We start from the raw sequence: 19,763 nt of genomic DNA, 5'->3' as shown, positions 1-19,763 counted from the left end.
ATGCAGTGTTCGAACATTATGCAATGTATTATAAAATTAAATCACGACAAGCCAGTAACAGATTTTAACTTACGGCTTGCGATGAGTGAAGGCCAGTTTTGTTTTTGTTTTTGCCATTTGCTACCAGTACATCCTTACACGTCGTACTCAGTTTGCAGTCCTCACAATACTGAGTCAATATTCGATTTCTATCCTTGTGTTGATCAGTATATCACAGGAGATAGTGGATTAGTGATCCATTCACGTACTGTTCTCATATTAGTCCACGTTTACCCTAAAGACGAAGTACTTCATACGACCCAAAAAGAAAATCAAAACTTAAAAGAATGTCTGGCAACAATGCAGGCCAGGAATCGGCCCATCACGGCTCTTTTCTTGTTCAAGATTCTTCCTTAAACTTTAAATTGTATGTGCCACCTGTTGATAGTATTAACTTGTGGACCTCTTGTTCATTAATAAACAAAGTGTCCGAGTATTGTATGCAAGTTAATACACCCAGATATACTCCTACGCTAATGACACTGGTAACCATCCACTCCGTTGTCATATCGAGACAGAAGGAACTAATTCATCAGCCAACCAGTAACCGAAGGTGGTTTTCTTTAAACTGTAAGGATTTCGTCCTTTCAACACGGCAATCTGAAAACTGAGGGAGTTATGTAAAGAAGATGCATTACTTGAAGGAAGAGCAGCTCACCTTTGGTTTGAATTTCACACAAAGATTAGAGGGAAGGCAGCTAATCATCACCACACACCGCCAACTGTTGGGCTACTAGTTTACCATCGAATAGTTGGATTGACCGTAACTATATTATACACATAGCACGAAAAAGAGGTAGGTGGCGTGTAGCATATGTACATATATCGGATAAAATATTAATTAATTAACAGAATGCAAACCAAAGTAGCGAAAAGTAACTTTTGGAACTGGAAGTAGTAATCTGACTTAACTCGTTACATCCCCAGATACGAGTTGTACATTCTAATTGAAAGTGAAGACTTTCAATATAAGTAATATTATATTAGTCTGATGATCTTTTTATACTTAAAAGAATTTTGAAACTTCTAGGAAAATAAAAGTTGATTGGTAAGTTTTTCTTAAATCGGAGATGCATAGGAGAGGAACTATGTGGCCACGCAGTTTGTTTTTCTTTGCCAGTTGCCCGTTTCTCTAAAACAAAACAATATTCAGCCGTGTCCAATTCAGGTAGAAAAAACACACAAATAGAACAATATTCAGTCGTATCAAATTCAGGAAAAAAAAACAATTAGTAAACAGCATATAATGAAGTAATTATTTTAGATACACTGAGAAAAAAGGAATCTGAACGTGTTTTTACAGTAATTATAAAGATTTCTCACAACTGTTTATAAAACGTTTTATTTACACTTTTCAAAGGAATTTATTCAAGTCGGTAAGAAAATATTATATTAAACAACATTCGAGTCTTTTCGTATATCCTGCAGTTGGGTCACCACCAGATGGCATGCAGCTAGAAGTTCTCGAAATGGTGCATGAAATACGGTAACTTACGAGATTTGTTAACAGTTTCGATAGATTTACTAATTGTTTTTGTCAACGCTGTAGGCCCACAGCTGAAAACGCCGACTTTACTCATCTGAAATGATAGAAATTAAATTATCTTTACTAACTACATAACCCACAAGCAGCAACAGTTATTCTAACAGATTCTACTTACAATATTTTAACATTCACTTTAAAAATACTTTATTATAAGAACACTTCTGCAAGTTCAGTAGCTTATGAAGTAGTATTAACTTTATGAAAATGGAAACCCACAAGTTTTGTATGTGTGATACTGTATTTATATACAGTGCACTGGATTAAAATTTCATTGAATTTCAGAAAAAGTTAGAACTCTGTGTTAACGCACAATAGCTATACATCTAAAAACAAAAAAGGTTATAATAATAGAAAGAATGGCAGAAAATGTTTTGCATAATTAAAACAGACTTAGCTGAGATACTGAACATAAAACAAATTAAAAAATAAAAAGCGCACAGGATATAAAGGAGCTCCATGTTAGAAGACAATCAGAATGAAAAGCAAATATTCTAAAGAGAACATAATGGAGTTGTTTCTAACATAGTACACAAGTCATTTGGTTATTCCACGAGTTGAAATAGCGAGAACATAACTACCAGGAATTGCTGAAACATCTATAGTTAAAATAGGGAGAAGATGGTGTTTTGGGTGTTTTTCTTATAGCAAAGCCACAAAGGGCTATCTGCTCAGCCCACCGAGGGAAATCGAACTCCTGATTTTAGCGTTATAAATCCGGAGACAAACCGCTGTACTAGCGGGTAGAAGATAATCTCTAGGTTACTGATGGCGAACCTATGACACGCGTGCCCAAGGTGACACGTGAAACAAATTTTGCTGGAACGCGGCATGCGGTGCCGCTTCTCGATTCTTTAAACCCTAACACTAACCCATAATAAAGAGATAAATAAATAATATATCATTATTTCTAAATGCAGCAGCGAATGATTTTTTCCAACCCGGAAGCTGTGAGAAACGTTCACAGGAGACGCTCACACCCTCTTGGCGCCAGCTTTGCGGTTGCGGAAACATGCGACATTAAATGACACGTTTAGAATTCCTCATAGACCCAGTGTACACATAAGTATTTGAATAAAAATAAAAGTAAGCTGTTAATATTGGCTTCGCTCTACTTTTACTTTTCTTCTGTTGCCTGAGTGAATACTAGATACTTAATGATTATATCGGTAAATGTGCGTTTATTTTTTCGCAGTAAATATATGAATTATATTGTTAAAATTATGTTATTTGGCATGACACGCGTATAATTTTCCATCAGTTAGTTAATTATAGATTTATCTTTATATCAATAAAATAACTTTTCATTTACTGTTATGTTACGGTAAGTTAACTTTTCGTATTTAAGTGGCGAGATATTTTTAAATTTTATTTACCCTTTTCAGCTTGTCAACTCAACCAGCAATGAAACAAAAACGTTCAAATGGAAGGAGCAGCAGCGGAGATTTTATAGAATCGTAGACTGAAAGATTTGTCATGATCAAAAAGGGTGATAAAGCATTATGTATCTTATGTTCTGAAACAGTGGTGTGCAGGACTTCGTGTGTAAAGTGACATTATGAAACTGTTCATAAATGGCTTTGTGATAAGAGTGAGCAAGAACAAAAATAACACATTTCAGCAACAACAACGTGCAGTCAAATGTTTTCATGAAAGTTGTTTCAGATAGTTCCAACTTAATTGCTGCTAGTTTTAATATTTCAAGGATAATTGCTTAACATGTAAAACCACTTAGTGATAGGGAGTATATTAAAAAATCATGGTTTGAATTTACTCCTTTCCTTTTTGACGGTTTTCCAGAAAAAAAAGTCAGTGCATTAAGGAATTGCCAGTGAGTAGATACATGATAGACTATTAAAAGATGGAAACAAACATACCAGAACAGCCAACAAAAGATACTGGTTCATATAAATTCCTTCCCATTTGTCCTGATGAGAACACTGATGGTACATCATCAGCTAGACTAGCCATTATTACTCGATTTTGTAGGGGTGATGAAATTTACAAAGAACTGGTTAACTTGGTAACGTTACCTGAACATACCACAGGGGCTCAAATATGTAAGGCAGTAGTAAACGAATTATCCAATCGACAGGTAAACCTTTCAAAAATAATTTCCATGACAACTGATGGTGCACCTAGCATGATTGGTAAAGAAGCAAGTTTTGTAAATCTGTTTGACATACACTGGTAGGCTTTCATTGTATTATACACGAGAAGGCTTCGTGTACAAAAGCCAGACTTAAGTAGCTTGAAAAAGTGATAGAAATTGTAACCAACGTAGTTAATTTTATTTTTTGTGCATACTTTGAAAAAAAATTCCAGAATTTACTGCGAGAGGCGAATTCGGTGTACACAATGTATGTACGACAATGTTCGTTGGCTAAGTAGAGGTTCTGTTCTTAAACGATTTGTCGAGTGTTTGAATGAAATTCATCTGTTTTTGACAAATGAAAAATTTTATTATCAAGAATTATCTGATGTTATGTGGATTTATAGACTCATGTTTTTCTTTGTTTGTTTGTTGTTGTTTTTTACAGATTTCTCCTCACGTTTAAGTGACTTGAACACCAAACTGCATCTGACAAAACACTTGATGTTATGTTTGATAAAAGCTTTTGAAATGAAACTGGAAATGTTTAATGGGATGTTTAATGTGATGTTTCTCAAACCTAAAAAACCAACAAAAAATACGCTTGAGAAAATATACATTTGGAGCTTGTAAATTAACGATGTTCGAGATTTGTATTTAACTTCTGAACAAGTTTCTTTAAGCTTTAATAAGTTCAGGTTATTTGAAGAAACTACAAAATTCATAAAGTATAAAGTCAGTGTAACAACATCAGACAAACTGAATTTGGAAATTTTGTAGTGGATTGACGTGGATAATTTTAGCCGATTGATTTACAGAGCAGCTCAATTTGGAGGCAAAAATTTGTCGACTTAAGAGCTAAATTAGAAAATATTGAAAGAGATCGGTTAGTGACTGAAATAACGCAGAAAATAAGGTTCTGAAACTGGAAATCTATTCCTTAAACTTTTGACTGTCTGACAAATGTCACAATGGCAGTATTAACAGTATTTTCATCAACAAATTTATGTGAGTCATCACTTTCAGTGATGAACTCTGTAAAGTGTAATTACAGGAACAGACTTGTTGATGAAACTAGTGCTGCATGCATATCTTTCAACATAACCAAACACAAGCCTGATACAAAATATCTGTCACTGTTGGTGCAGCAGCAAAAGTCTCACTAACAGTAAAATATGTTTATTTTCCTTTCCTTGTTTTTTTATTTGTTTATGTTACATAACATGAACCAAAACTTATCATTTTACAAAATGGTTTCTGTTAATAGTAAAACAATGAATAAATATAAATAAACAAGAGGATTCCTTCTGTTTACTTAAAAACATGCCATTATTATTGTTACCAATTCATTGATTTTATTTATTGTGAATTACTATAGTTATTAATAACAATTAACTTCTAACGCTGTTTCATTTAAAATGAAAGGGCAAAAGGGGCAAGCATGTTTGTTGTGACAGAAATTCGAACCCGCGACCCTCGGATTACGAGTCGAGTGCCTTAACCACCTGGCCATGCCGTACCTCACACCACAGAGAAACAATATATAACGAACAATAGTGAAACAACACAAAGATAGTTCAGATACATTAGTTAGTTCGTCGTTCAATTGTATCGAGTCAGACAAGTGCTGACCTCTGCAGCTTTGAAAAAAAAAATTACTTCAGACACTAAATGTTGGAGAATTTACTGGAAATTACGACTAATGTATTTGGTAGTTGGAGAACATTTCTCTCTCCAGGGATAGTACTTACGTAAGAGTGTTGTTTTTGTACAAATTTAAGAAAGGCTGTCATATCGGGTCGACCAAAGTGGTTGACAGCCTTCAAACCCGTGAACATGCTGGAGTTGGAGATTCGCTGGAAATGATTCTCACAGATGTACTAAAAAAATAATTAACATTTAACATAAATAAAACTACTGGTTGAAATCTTTGTAATACGTGGAATATTATACTACCTAAAAACATTAAAATATTATTATATCCTATTGTAACAATAGTCAGTGGTTTACATTTCATATATTTAACACCATCAATAGAGTTAAAACAGTTTCTCAAACTGCGGGGTTGTAAGCAAGTTTCCGGAGGGGGGGGGGGTCAAAAGCTACCTGTGGCAAGTCAACATTTAGTCCTCGAGGTGCACGCATCATGTTTGTAACGAACTACGACGCATTGCGCTGAAAAACATCGAGAACTTTTTAAATCTTTGTACATATAGTGGAGGTGGCGACAATCAGATCCTAGATGTGGGGGTCGTCTAGCAAATCGGACTGAGAAACACTGTTTTAAAATAAATAATTACAAACAATAAAAATAGTATTCTATTGAGTTTCTGTTAACATAAACATACAGGTATTGTTAAAAAAAACAACAACACCAAGCATTGTTGGTAATAAAAAAACACTGGGTTATAGAGTAAACAGCTAATACAACTGCTACGAAAGACAGTTAATTATTTCAAAAAGAACAAAAGAAAGCCGGAAGATGGTATTATAAATTACTCCCCTTCCCCTTATTTCTTCATACCTGGTCTATTACGTTTAAACGATAATTTTTAAAAGTATCATATATATATATATATAACGTTACAGAGTATCGTATCGCTTAGGTGTTACAGCCCAACTGACGTATTTTGGTAATGTACTAAAGACCTCTTGAGCAGCAACTTGTAAAATGTACTTTTTATTTATTTATTTTTACACTTCCGATTTTGAATCCGAAACGAAAAGACGGATTTAAACGAATGTAACAACAACAACATATTCGGTCGACATGACCCATTATAGGTTTTAGTCCTATTATTAACATAAAAATATGAAACAATAGCAACACAACAATCGAGTAAAAACACACCTTAGAACAGTATCAAGATGAGATAGAATTAAACATACCAGCATCGTGGTTCTTAGATCAAACTTGTGGAAAAACTGGGTTATAAAGATATGAACCTCCAATACATTGGTTACGTCTTTCCTCTCTACGTCCCTGAGGACGTCAATAAACCACTCAAAGTGACGGTGGGAAGGGCAAATCCACAGAAAGTACACCTATACATAAAACAGCAATAGTTTACATTTACCGATCTTCAAGTATGTACTCAAACATTTTTGTTCTCATATTAGTTTTGGAAATTCCCTCTTCTGTAAACCAGAAGTTCTTATAACTAAAAATAAACGTTTAATTCCTGCTCAACAAACAGTTTTTTTGTAGTTAAAGTTTAAAGTTATTTCAGTTATGAATGTTCGAAACAGATTGTTCGTTCGAAAGTGCAACACGAAGTGCTCACTTTGTTGTAAATATTTTAACAGGAGTCGTTTCACAAATAAACGTTTTGAAGCTCCAGAACAAATCTGTTACCAATATTCCAAACATTAAAAATGTGTCATTTTAAAAACCAAACTTTAATTACTTGCCTTTTTGCAGGCAACCCCCGAGTACCTGTTGGTAGACGTGCCGAAAACTAGATCATTTAAAATAGACGCATAAGGGGTAACACCTATACCCCCACCAACCATGACAGCAACCTCAAATTTATACCAGTCCTGGTTGCCTCCCCCGAACGGCCCTTCCAGTCGAATCTTTGAGGGAAAACAATAAAACCAATAATTAGGTTAGAGAGCATCAAACAAGGTCAATAAATCATAAAATGCATTGTTGTAATACCAGGCAGTCTCTCTTGATCAACTGAGGTTTATGAAAAACAAACAACAACAAATTATCGATTTATTAGTACACTTATTTTCTATGGTGCCAATACAACATAGTTCACCCCCCCCTGGTGGATAAGCAGTAAGTCTAGAATCTTGTAATGCTAAATATCGGGTTTCTATACTTGTTGTGGACAAAACACAGACAGGCCATTGTGTAGTTTTTGTCTTTGGCTCTGTACAAACGATAGAAGTTTTCCATTGTTCGATATGTATGGTTACTATCACTATCCAGTTTTGTTCGTTTGAAATGGGCGAATATCTTTATAATTACTATACACTTACATGCCCCCTATTTGGACGTCTTAGATAATTACAATTATTTTACAAATACCTTGGGAAGTGTCGTCTCGTGCAAGTTGCTTGGATCGAAGTAATTTCTCAATTTCCATGTCCAAGGTCCCTGAGCTTTCACGTGTACGGATAGACAGTTTTCATGTGGAGCAGAGGTCAGAGTCAACGAGTGAAACTCATTTGGCCTAAAGCCCGTACAACTAAGCCTAACCCACTGGCCTGACAGATACTTGAAGTTAGGTGGCCGAGAAAACTTGACTTTAGTCACATCTGAAGTCACAGATACAAAAGATTCACTTAAACTTTCCCTTTAATCACATATACATAAAGTTTTACTCTATCCGATTACTTTTTAATAAAGTCTAAAACTATCTAAAAATACAAGTTATCACAAGTTTTGGGCCTATTAACGACAATAAAAATATCTACAATATTTAACAACGATAACGGCAAAAACAATAAGTTGAAATATAATTAAACATACCAGCATTGTTGTTGTTAGATCGGACCTGCAGAAGAACTGAGGGTGTAAATTAAATTTACTTGGTTTATGGTTTAACAACAACAAACAACCAGACATTGTAATCGTTCAACAGACGAATGAGGAAGAAAATAGAATATAACAAGTGACGCACCTGATGGGAGCAGCTCTGTTTCCATGATATCTAGCTCCATAAATTTTGTCTGTAAACTAACAACCTTGTCCAATATGTAAATAATTGCTGGACCAAGGAAGAACATCCAAAACCGGGGGTTCTGAAGAAACAAAATAATTTGTACATCAAATAAAAAACTTTATACCAATCTTACTGCATTCGGTAAGAATAATACTATTAGCAACAAATAAGACGTTTATCGTAGAATCACTTTCTTTTTTTTAATGTTTATCTAGGGAATCGTAAGGCATAAGTACTAGCACAACTATAGTTTTAGTAACACAGGTACTGTGTTGTACCTGTGACTGCTTACTATATAACTACTTAGAACAGTTAAGTACAAACATGAAAATACAAGAGTTTAATTGCATAAACCGATGCACCAATAGTTACCAAAGTTAGAACTTTAAGATTTTACAAATAGTGTATGGTATGTGGAGTGAAGTTATTTGTTCTTTACTATCATGGATTAACTGACCACGAAAAGCCTTCATTTGGAACTATTGACTACACTGGGAACAACCGGCATCAACCATTTACACAGTGTATATATTTTAGTGACTAACTGAAATGTTTTCCACAAATTCCATCTTTGGATCTTCCAACCTGAAGATAAACATGCTAACACAAAACTAATACTGGAGTTAGTTTAAAAAACTATTCACTTTCAAGATCAAGTCATACAAATAAATGTTTAAATTTTAACCATAAACTTATACAAAGGGCTACCTGTACTGTGTCCACTGCTGGTATCAATTTTTTTTTTTTTTTAGCATTACATGCCCCAGAGTTTATCCTCGAGACAAATTAAAAATTTACATCTATGTTGGTTACTTACACTCCTAAAAAAGTTTATTTGGTGGAATTCTTTATCAAGTATTACTTGGTTTTAAAACTGGTCGTAACATGGGTTTCATTAGATGTGGTAACGAAAGATGAAAGATTTTCAAACAGTTGATTTACTCTATAATCACAGCGTGTGTTTGATACTTCATCTGTATTTAAGCTATAATCACAGCGTGTTTGCTACTTCCTCTGTATTTAATCTATAATCACAGCGTGTGTTTGCTACTTCCTCTGTATTTAATCTATAATCACAGCGTGTGTTTGCTACTTCCTCTGTATTTAATCTATAATCACAGCGTGTGTTTGCTACTTCCTCTGTATTTAATCTATAATCACAGCGTGTGTTTGCTACTTCCTCTGTATTTAATCTATAATCACAGCGTGTGTTTGCTACTTCCTCTGTATTTAATCTATAATCACAGCGTGTGTTTGCTACTTCCTCTGTATTTAATCTATAATCACAGCGTGTGTTTGCTACTTCCTCTGTATTTAATCTATAATCACAGCGTGTGTTTGCTACTTCCTCTGTATTAAAATAGAACAAATTCAACACCAAACTGTTAAAGTTGAGTAAAGTGTTGGTCGACGCCATCACCAACAAAATGTAGGGAGTGCATTTTACGATTACCAGAAAATTACCATAAGTTAGGATAACTAGATCGAGTGTACAGGACACATCAACAGTTAGCACAACTGAAGACAGTTCATAGAAGTTGGAGAAAGATAGGGCTGTTGCAGCCCTTGTTTTCACAGATACTGAGCAACTGTTATTTAGATATCTTTCAAGATGTAGCCAAATGATAGTCACAAAAATAAAAAATTATTAGGAGATGTAACCTGTAGACAGTTACCCGAAATAACTTGCAAGTGAGCTGGTGAGCGAGTACAGTATATGTGAAAAGGTGTAATGGAATATACGAGAGTACATACGTACATTCTCATGCATGAACATTACATAAAAACCATTCTTTAATCGTCTATAAGGCGAATAAATCACCTACACAAAGAACGTAATTGTTAAGACAAATGTACATGGCAGTAAAATGTAAACCAAATCCTTTAAAACCATGTCAAAGTTAACAGTGTTTAATGGCTCGATAGGTACTACTATCTATCAGGAACAGTGTTCCTGTTTTTCTTCTTTAATACTAGTGGAAGAGCATTTAAAAAAGTGTGTTTTCTTATAGCAGAGCCACACCGGGCTACCTGCTGTATCAACTGAGGAGAATCAAACCCTGATTTTAGCATTGTAAATCCATACTTACCACTGTACCAGCTGGGTACAAATGTTGAACAGGTAGTGGATTTTTATAAAAATCGTTGAGCAACAGGTAAACTCTTACACGTTTGGGGGAAAAAAAACAACTTAGTTTTTCTTTAAATCTGATGCAAGATACTTTGATTTGATCAAACTGAGACAGTTATGGAGTGGATGAAATTACTGGTATAAGAAATAATGGAGCCAACTATTTTTATTTGGTTATGACGTTACTTTCAGTTGTGTAGAATGAGATATCTTACAATTACAGATTTACTGAACATTGTTACAATACAGTCAATGTGTACAGCTGAAAGTGGAAAAGTACATAATGATGTTAAATTTTGTAAATTACAGCCAAGCAGTACTAAACCATAAGGAGAAACAATGTAAGTGTTAGTTGAACCTCCTGATCAAGAGTTATGGGTCCACTAGTTATGGGCAGTTCATGTGCATATGAACCAGTTTCTTCACTCCTGAAATCTCATTTCTAATCTTATTGATATGTTTGTGTAACAACCAGATGGAAGCATGGTTGTTCATAGTTAAGCACAAAGCTTCACAATGGGCTACCTGTGCTCTACCCACCACGGGTATCGAAACCAGGTTTCTATTATTGTAATTCCTCACACATATTACTGTATCAATGGATGATGGAGCATGAGAGCATCCAAAGCTGTACGAATGTTACTTGAGCAAGGTGATAGGTAAATCACTGTGTTTGAAATGTAGTTACATTTACCTAGATGGTAACAGAATTTTAAAAGCAAACAGACCTAGCTAAAAACTTGTAATTAAAAACGTGAGGTCAAACAAACTCTGTATAATCAATTTTTTTATGCTCAACTCTTTTGGCTATCCTATTTTTCAACTGGTCAGTTGTAGTGATTCAGGTTAACTTGGAGGTTCAAATTACAAGACAAGACACATTAAGGACATCATAATGCCCATAGTTCTTGTTCAGAGACAGTGAAGACATGAACCCTACAGCTGTCCCAAAACACCTGAAGCTATCCTTGTTCTCAGATCAGTGAAATGAATGGATTAAGATGAATTTGTTGGCTATAAATCAGATGCTAGGAATATTGTCATATCCTCTGAAGGACTAGCCCTAAGCCCTTCAGAGATTTATTATCACCCACCAAGTGCCTGCTTTTTATTCTCAAAATGCTTCATTTAAAATCAATGTTAGCATTTATTTCAGTGTAACAACTGAATTTTTTGTTATTAAAGGTTTGTGTAGCTGGTGTTGCATGCAAAATTTTACAGAGGGAAAAGTTTACGTCACTCCTTCACCAACATGCATTTGTAAACCTTATTGACTTTAAGGTTAACGTTGGCTTGAGGATAAATAAACCTGAAGTAAAAGGGGAAGAGAGAAAGTGTAGTATATATAATCATACTATGTAGAAGTTTCAGTATTTCTTATTTGTGAAAGTATGTGAAGTTTCCAAATGATACTTGCTGAAGAAAGTTGTTAGGTAACTGTGTTCCACTTACCTATTCTTCCAAGTCATTCACTGAGAAAGCACCTCCTGTCTCCGTACAGTAAGGATAACTGTACTACGTGAAGTTAGTTACTATTAGTGAAAAATATATCTTTCATATTCAACTAGAACAACTGGTCACGTGGATAACACTAGTCACTATGATAAGTCTCACATTAATGAGTTAACTATCTAAGGAGAGATTTATTCAGCCTATAACAGGATATCACTGAAGTGAGCCATGTTTACGATCTAATCTGAATAAACTAAATACTGTTTAAGACTTAACTCTCCAATGAAGGCAAGAGAAACATTTTATTATTTTTGTCTGAAGAAAGATTGTTTGTTGTGACTATATTTGTGTTCAATCTCTGTCAAGTTAGTCATATTATATAACTCTTACAGTAAATATCCTGTCAAATCTTCAGCTACTCAGAAAATATACTTTCACTGTTACAGGAAATCATTGGTAACTGAAAATAACACAAATGGGAAAGAATGTTGACACTGGTCAAGACATGGGTGGATACAGTAATTACATCCGACAGACTTTCAAATTGCTGTTATATGGTAGTCATGGTTTCATTACATAATGAGATTAATATACTTCATTTAAAAACCTTCCAGCTATTGGTTGAGATAATAAGAGTGTAAGTGAAACTGGACAATAAATACTTGTAAATCTAATGTTCAAGTTTGACCCACATTTCTCTTTGTTGATATATACACACTGAAGTTTTAGGACATTTCTACGGTAGTGTTTTTTGTAGTATTATTATTGAAAATAAAGAATAACAACCGAAGTTTGTGGTGATTGGTTAAAGACTGGTATAAAAATAATGCTGATTTGTCAACACACCTTCAGTAATTGAATAAAAAGAAGGTGCTGACATATTCATAAACAAACGGGAAAGATAAAGTAACTTCAACAGCATCTGTTGGTTTACGGTTTAAAAGAGTCATTGTTACAATTGAGAGGCGCAGTTAATCAGTATTCTAATTACAAGTTCTTACAAACAAATAATTGTCATTTATCTCACTAGATTCTGGTATTTCTCATTTTTGCTTCAAAAAACTTTCACATAACCACAGGAAGAACGTCCCGTCTACTTATGTTGTGGACATTAAAACTTACCGTTTACAATCTTTTTGTGGTACGAATTTTCTCCATTTTTGGTTTCCTTATAAAAACGTCCGTATACCAGAATATGACGTTATCAACCTTGCCCTAATTAGCATTACTAAACTGACAAAGACACGTCTGTACCAAAATATGACTATCAACCTTGCCCTAGTTAGTTTGAAAAACTGCAAAACTAGACCGGAAGGTGACATATAATCAGTAACTTAGAAGTTTATGAAACTTGATAAAACCGAGTGAATTTAATAGGACAGAGGATGTTCGAAAAGAGAGGGTCTTACCCCGGTTAGTCTCGCTAGGCCGTGAAGGATACACAAAATATAAAGAAGGACGTATAGGCTGTGAGTTCCCCAGAAGTACATGTACGCCTTCTGTCGTATTCTCGGGTGAGCAAATATATAGATGACACATACGACTGCAAACAGCAAGATACCAGTGATACCTATAGAGAAATAGACAATTTAGTTTGGACAAATATATTTTATTTACGGGTTAATTTGAGGCCCTCTATATAACATCTTTCATAATTAAGCATTTTAAAAAGGTGTTGGAAGTTCTGGCAATCTCTGAACAAAAGCAATTAACGTTTATAAGTCAATAAAACAACATTTACAAGTTATTAAAAACTAGTTGTAACGTAAACTAGTAAGAAAAAATGTTCACAAAGAGAAATCAGTTGAAAATATGTACATACATTTTTTTCCCTTCTAAAGATAGATAAATATTATTGAAGTTTAAACAAAAACCTGCTGCTCACCAAGTTTATAAAATTAACAAGTTTCTAATAAAACAAAAATAGAATATATTTGTCCCTGTTTTTCAGCAATATTTTCGTGTTAATGCAACGTAGGTAGATTACAGTGACGAAACAACTAAAACAATGGGATAATTTAACGTTTGTAATTCACTGTATCGATTTGTTTTTCGAGTTTCGCACAAAGCTATACGATGGCTATCTGCGTTAACCGTCCCTAATTTAACAATTTAAAACCTACTCTTGGGCTACACTTACCACCAAGTAGTGGGATTGACTGTCACTTTATTACGTCCCTACAATTGAACGATTGAAAGGGTGAGTATGTTTAGTTGTGACGATTTCTTTGTTTGTTTGTTTCGGAATTTCGCACAAAGCTACTCGAAGGCTATCTGTGCTATCCGTCCCTAATTTAGCAGTGTAAGACTTGAGAAGGCAACTAGTCATTACCACCCTCCGCCAACCCTTGGGCTACTCTTTTACCAACGAATATTGGGATTGACCGTCACATTATAACGCCCCCACGGCTGAAAGGGCGAGCATGTTTGGTTGTGACGAGGATTCGAAACCGTGACTCTCGGACTATGAATCGAGCGTCCCTAACCACCTGTCCATGACGAACCAATTTATTTCACATGCAAAGAATAGGATTTTAAAAAACGTTTTTGCGAGAATCGAGTATTGTTTTTCTTTTTATGGAGTACTAGAACGCTATGGTTGGTTTAAAAATATCGAAAACCTTTATATCTGTATTACTATTTGTACTATTTATAAAACATGATGCACTGCCGTCTCCACCAATATGGTTATTTATTACGAAAAGTCAGCCTCGTGACGAAAATTGCATAAACAACTGGAATATTTAATAATCTCTTGATTATTTTAAATCGAGTCTATTGCTATAGGTTTCTTTAGATCCAGTATTACGTAAGAATGTTGTTCAGCTTTCTTTACATTGTCACCGCAGATTTGCAGAACAATGTTTACCGTTGTTAACAACAACAATGTAGTTTCCCTAATATTTTTCATTGAACATACGCCATGTTCTTCCGTGACAATGTGTAGCGATTCAAAACAACAATACCGCTGTTCTTTCGCACACAAAGTTCAAATATTAAATATGTACAGTTTAAACAATATACGATAAATATATTAAAGAAACGATGTACACACCGATAGATTCTGAAATTCATTCAGGAACACCACTATTATGGTTTCGAATGAGATGGCATAGTCCTTGCCCTGTGACTATCATACGTTCATGATGTCAATGATACACAAACTTTAGATGGGAGATTCAAGCTCGTAAGTAGGTTGTTGCACCTTTGAAAGAATCAAACATTTATAAACGTATCCCAATAGAGTTCTCTACATAAGGCAGCAGACAAGCATCATTACGGAACTTAATTTCAAAGGTTTCCACTGGATGAACATTTTAACACCATGACCCTACTACACGGGGTGTTGCTATAATGGATGCTATCACAATTATCCTCGACATCAGATGACGGGAAATGTGTTATCGGCTGTGTACTACAGGCTCATTTACACACAAGTGTCTCGCAGGTAGTTCAAGCATAGCAGCCACTACAAAAAAAAACTATTTTAAACATACCTACCATCCGTCTTTCACCACTTCATAATACGGTTAAAAGAAGGTTCAAGTCATCTGTATTCGTGACTGACTGTACCGATTATGGTAGTTTTAGGTTTAAAATTTTTTAAACTTGACTACACCACACACCAAAACTATAACTTGCAAAAGTGCATACTATAAAACCTCTTGGAGGCCCTGACCTTGAATTACAACAATGATATTGTCACAGGGTTGACCCACAACACCTCACCGCTAATATTTATTTCCCTTACCTCTGAATCACGCTGTACACTTATGAAGCTACTGTTTTAATGATAACAAAAAAAAGAGATGGATCACGAAAATTATCCGATATATATCTTACCAGTAATAGTTTGGAAGAGCCAGAACGCTATGGTTGGTTTGAAATCAGAACTGTAAATTATAGAAAACAAAAGTTAGGTTTCACCTTATAAAGTTAACACATACTAGTTGGTTAGGTCATAAAACATAGCGTTAAAGTGTCCTAAACATACAGACAGACAGACAGGCTAAAGTTCCTATAGTCTTATCAAATGCAATTATTAAGCAGTACAACATACACAACGCGACATTCACAGACAGCCGTCAATTGTTATCGTTACATCCAAGTTCATTGTATCCGTTAGTTTTAAAAAGGTATAATGGTCCATTAGTGTTGTTTAGTCCATAACGTGAGGTTTAGAGGGATACTTGTTTCTTTTACATCGATTTACGTATATAAAACTTAATATTTTCTTTAAGCAATCCTGATAGTTACACATACAAATTAAACGTTGCGTATGTTTTCCTTTTACCTAAATTAAACAAAGTACCTTATTTGCTATAAATGACCACTTTTCCCACTAGAATGGTTGGCTACCATACACCTTGCTTCAGTGCATAAATTTTTGTTATAAAAGAGCAAAACGATAAAACGCGCGAGTTTTATTTTCCATACATTGTGAAACTACGTGCAAAAACTTGTGTTAAGTCACTCTTCAGAAATTCACTTTCATCACACTGTGAAATCATTAGTAGAGAAGTTACCGACTGAAGGTCAAGACTTACTCAAACTGAATCTCTTTGGTCAGGCATCGAAGATGTTCCACTGGTTGTGTGGAAACGTGGTAGAAGTTGATACAATGGCCGACAGTGTGAATTACTGAAAGAATAATAAGGTTAGAAACATAAAATACTATTATACAAAAGGTGTAAGAAACCAATAATAGTGGACAAATAAGTAAATATACATATAATAATGATATAGGTTAAACTTGTCTTTCAAGGAATACAGTAAAAGTCTTCTATGATCGGGTTTAAAACGGACACCCCGAGGGGGTCAATGGTCACTAAGTCGTATTGACTCGTTTGAAAAAAGAAAAAGCAACAACATAAGACCCCTAACACGTCTGGTTCAAATGAAAATATGTTATTAAACACGCCTTCCCAATTATTAAATATTTTGTTGGGTTGATGGAAGAATTTGAGTCCAATAATGAATTTCAGCTGGTTAAAGTTAGTTCAGTGGTTGGTTGTGTGAATATGCAACTCTAAAGAAAGGTTGTTCAACTAACACAGCAGTTGTCCACAGGTCCTTCTAACGTAACCATTATTTTGTATAAAACACGACCACAAGACAAAGGAAAGAAATGTGCGGGAGAAACAGTCTTTCCCCAAATTTCGTTAATTTTTATGTTACGGTTTGTTCTGTGTCTGGTTTAACTTATTCCCTTTTAAAACAGCTATTCTTTAACAAGGAGTGTGGGAAGTCGTTAGACACAGACGATCTCACCATAGGCAGTTATTTGGTTCACTCGTATTAAACTGTTTGGTTGAACAAATTAGTTAATTTCGGTTTAAATACTTGACAGTTTTTTTTTGTGACACTTGGTTCATCATCATGCACGTTATAGTAAGCGAATGAAATACCTTTTTTTTTTTTTTATTAAATCAGTTAAGAGTTTCGTGCACACGACACTTCTAAAATAAAGATGTTAACAGTTACTGCGTGGAAATATATTTACACTTTGTTTCCTGTAGACGGCTTTGTTGAAGTGATTTTCGTGCACATAAAACATGGAGAAATCAATTAGATATATTAAGTCCTACTTCGTTTATGAAGTGTTTATCTAACTTAGATTAATTCATTATTATAAAACTGACATTTAATATTATCACCAACTTATTTTACATAGAAACCAGTATTGTTGTTTGTTTTTACAATCAATTCACTGAAGAATTTATTCTTAACATCATTCATGGTGATGCCACAAGGCCGGCAGGTTACCCGACAAGTTCAGGTTGCGGTTTGGTTGAAAAAACAGTATTGAGCTAGCAACAAGAGTCACCGATACATACTTTAACTAGGAGTGAAAGTTAATTGAGAATAGACGGGGTAAATATGTCATGTAATATTCTGTATAATATGTTTAGAGCGCCATCTTTTAATACTTTGCAAAAGTTAAGTTTTTTTGTTTTTGTTTTTTTTTGTGGAGGACACTTTGCGTTTTTTGGTTTGTTTCGAATTTCGCGCAAAGCTACTTAGAAACAATAGAAATATTAAACAAGTTGCTTAATCATTCCAGGTGATGTTAATTTAGAATCTGATGAGGTTGCATCATTCAAAAAATTTACGTTGGTGGTTCTAAAGAAACCTAGTTTGTCACTAGATGGCGACACTACATTTAATATAAAAAAGTAAAACTAATTATTCGAAACGATTTGTTTGTTTTTGAATTTCAAGCAAATCTACTCGAGGACTATGTGCGCTAGCCGTCCCTAATTCAGCAGTGTAAGACTAGAGGAAAGGTAGCTAGTCATCACCACACACCGCCAACTCTTGGGCTACTCTTGCACCATCTAATATTGAGATTGAACGTCACATAATAACGCTCCTACGGTTGAGAGGGCATGGCTTGTTTGATGTGACGGGGATCGAACACGCGACCCGCGGATTACAAGTCGAGTGCCTTAACCACCTGGCCATGCCGAGCCCGTTACGTTTTTTTACTTGCTAGTTATTTAGCGATTTTTTGTTAAAACGTGTTTTTGTAAAGCCACAATTGACGACATCTTATGGTATACACATTGGACCGCATTCGTCTAACGGAATCAGGTTTTATAAAGGGCTTGCATTTCTATAACAAAAGCGAATAGAAGTGTCAAAAATGTAATTATAAAAAAACACGAGGCACTAAAATCATGGTGTCAGTGATCTGTTAATGTGACGGTTCATATTCCAAACACTGATTTGATCCAACAAATATATACATTTTCGTTATTAAAAATGTCAAATAAGAGCAAGCTATATACTGAAAATAAAGAGAAATAAACAAGCATACAAATACACTTTTTTATGTTTCTACTTAAATGTTAAAATACACTTAACCAATAACTGTTGGCGATATTTTCGGCTATCATCCCAAAAATACATCACAAGACTGCAAGCTTGGGAGATTTGGAATAGTTTTAGATACATATATTAGGCCCGTGATATAAAAAAATATTTCAATAAGTTTATAATAAACAATATGTCAAAATAAAGACATTCCATATACTAACAAGTACATCAAATTGTTAACGTAAGTAACAATAATCACGTAATTTAGATCGCTTAGGAATCACACAAAACATTAGGACTTAAATAAAGTAGTTTTTTACGTCTGTTTGATATTTATTAGTTTCTTACGTGTAAAGAATAAGGCTGTCATGGCTACAATCTTGTGGAACTGGACGTGGGAATCTAATGGAATGTACTGATGGATAGGCAGTTCCCGGAGTTTTGTGATTAAGTTTCGACACATGGTCAGCAACAGCAGGGAGTAGCAGAAGGACAAGGAAGCTGCTGAGGCCCGAGTGAAAGCGATGCCCATCCCCATGACGTGTCTCAAGTCCATGTGTTCAGCCATATAGGTATAAACTGTTAAGAGTAAAGAAACAGTACAAGTCTCGAACCATTGTTGTGAGAGGAAACAGAAATAGGAATCACTATAATATTAACGCTTACGTTTATTTTATGAATTATTTCATATAATAATGTAGACAATCATACAATGAACTAACCCAAGTGATAAGAAAAGAATCAAAATGGCTGAATTCCGTTATCCTGTAAACCAGTCATGGTTGATCACGGTAGTCCAAAAGTCACTAACACCTTCGCAGATCTGGTGCATAACAAACGTATGCATTCATAAGAACTGAACGTCAGTACCTTATCGATTTTAAGGACGGACATCTTTGGTGTATTTTATAAAGGTGCACAGACACCAAAGCTCATGGCGACCAACGTTTGGTGCACCCTATATAATTAAAAGCACTCAGGTGTAGACGTTAGCAACAGAAATAACATTCT

The 19,763-nt window shown here is 34.7% G+C and overlaps 1 protein-coding gene across 1 annotated transcript in view; it reads right to left on the bottom strand.

The window, feature by feature from the left end:
* Nucleotides 1–1,363: 1,363 nt before the first annotated feature.
* LOC143252453 (dual oxidase-like) overlaps nucleotides 1,364–19,763 on the bottom strand; it is an 84,690-nt gene continuing 66,290 nt past the window's right edge. Inside the window, exons 22-31 of the mRNA XM_076504581.1 lie at nucleotides 19,101–19,331; nucleotides 16,481–16,574; nucleotides 15,777–15,826; nucleotides 13,343–13,503; nucleotides 8,309–8,429; nucleotides 7,714–7,943; nucleotides 7,086–7,250; nucleotides 6,564–6,719; nucleotides 5,426–5,554; nucleotides 1,364–1,619 (exon numbers count right to left, since the gene is read on the bottom strand). Coding sequence (XP_076360696.1) covers nucleotides 1,494–1,619; nucleotides 5,426–5,554; nucleotides 6,564–6,719; nucleotides 7,086–7,250; nucleotides 7,714–7,943; nucleotides 8,309–8,429; nucleotides 13,343–13,503; nucleotides 15,777–15,826; nucleotides 16,481–16,574; nucleotides 19,101–19,331 — 1,463 coding nt within the window. The 3' untranslated portion in view covers nucleotides 1,364–1,493. The remainder of the gene's footprint in view (nucleotides 1,620–5,425; nucleotides 5,555–6,563; nucleotides 6,720–7,085; nucleotides 7,251–7,713; nucleotides 7,944–8,308; nucleotides 8,430–13,342; nucleotides 13,504–15,776; nucleotides 15,827–16,480; nucleotides 16,575–19,100; nucleotides 19,332–19,763) is intronic.

Source organism: Tachypleus tridentatus, chromosome 6 (assembly GCF_004210375.1).
Source record: "Tachypleus tridentatus isolate NWPU-2018 chromosome 6, ASM421037v1, whole genome shotgun sequence".
Taxonomy (NCBI): Eukaryota; Metazoa; Arthropoda; class Merostomata; order Xiphosura; family Limulidae; genus Tachypleus; species Tachypleus tridentatus.
The sequence above is the reverse complement of the archived record's forward strand: the minus strand, read 5'-3'. Positions and strand labels throughout refer to the sequence as shown.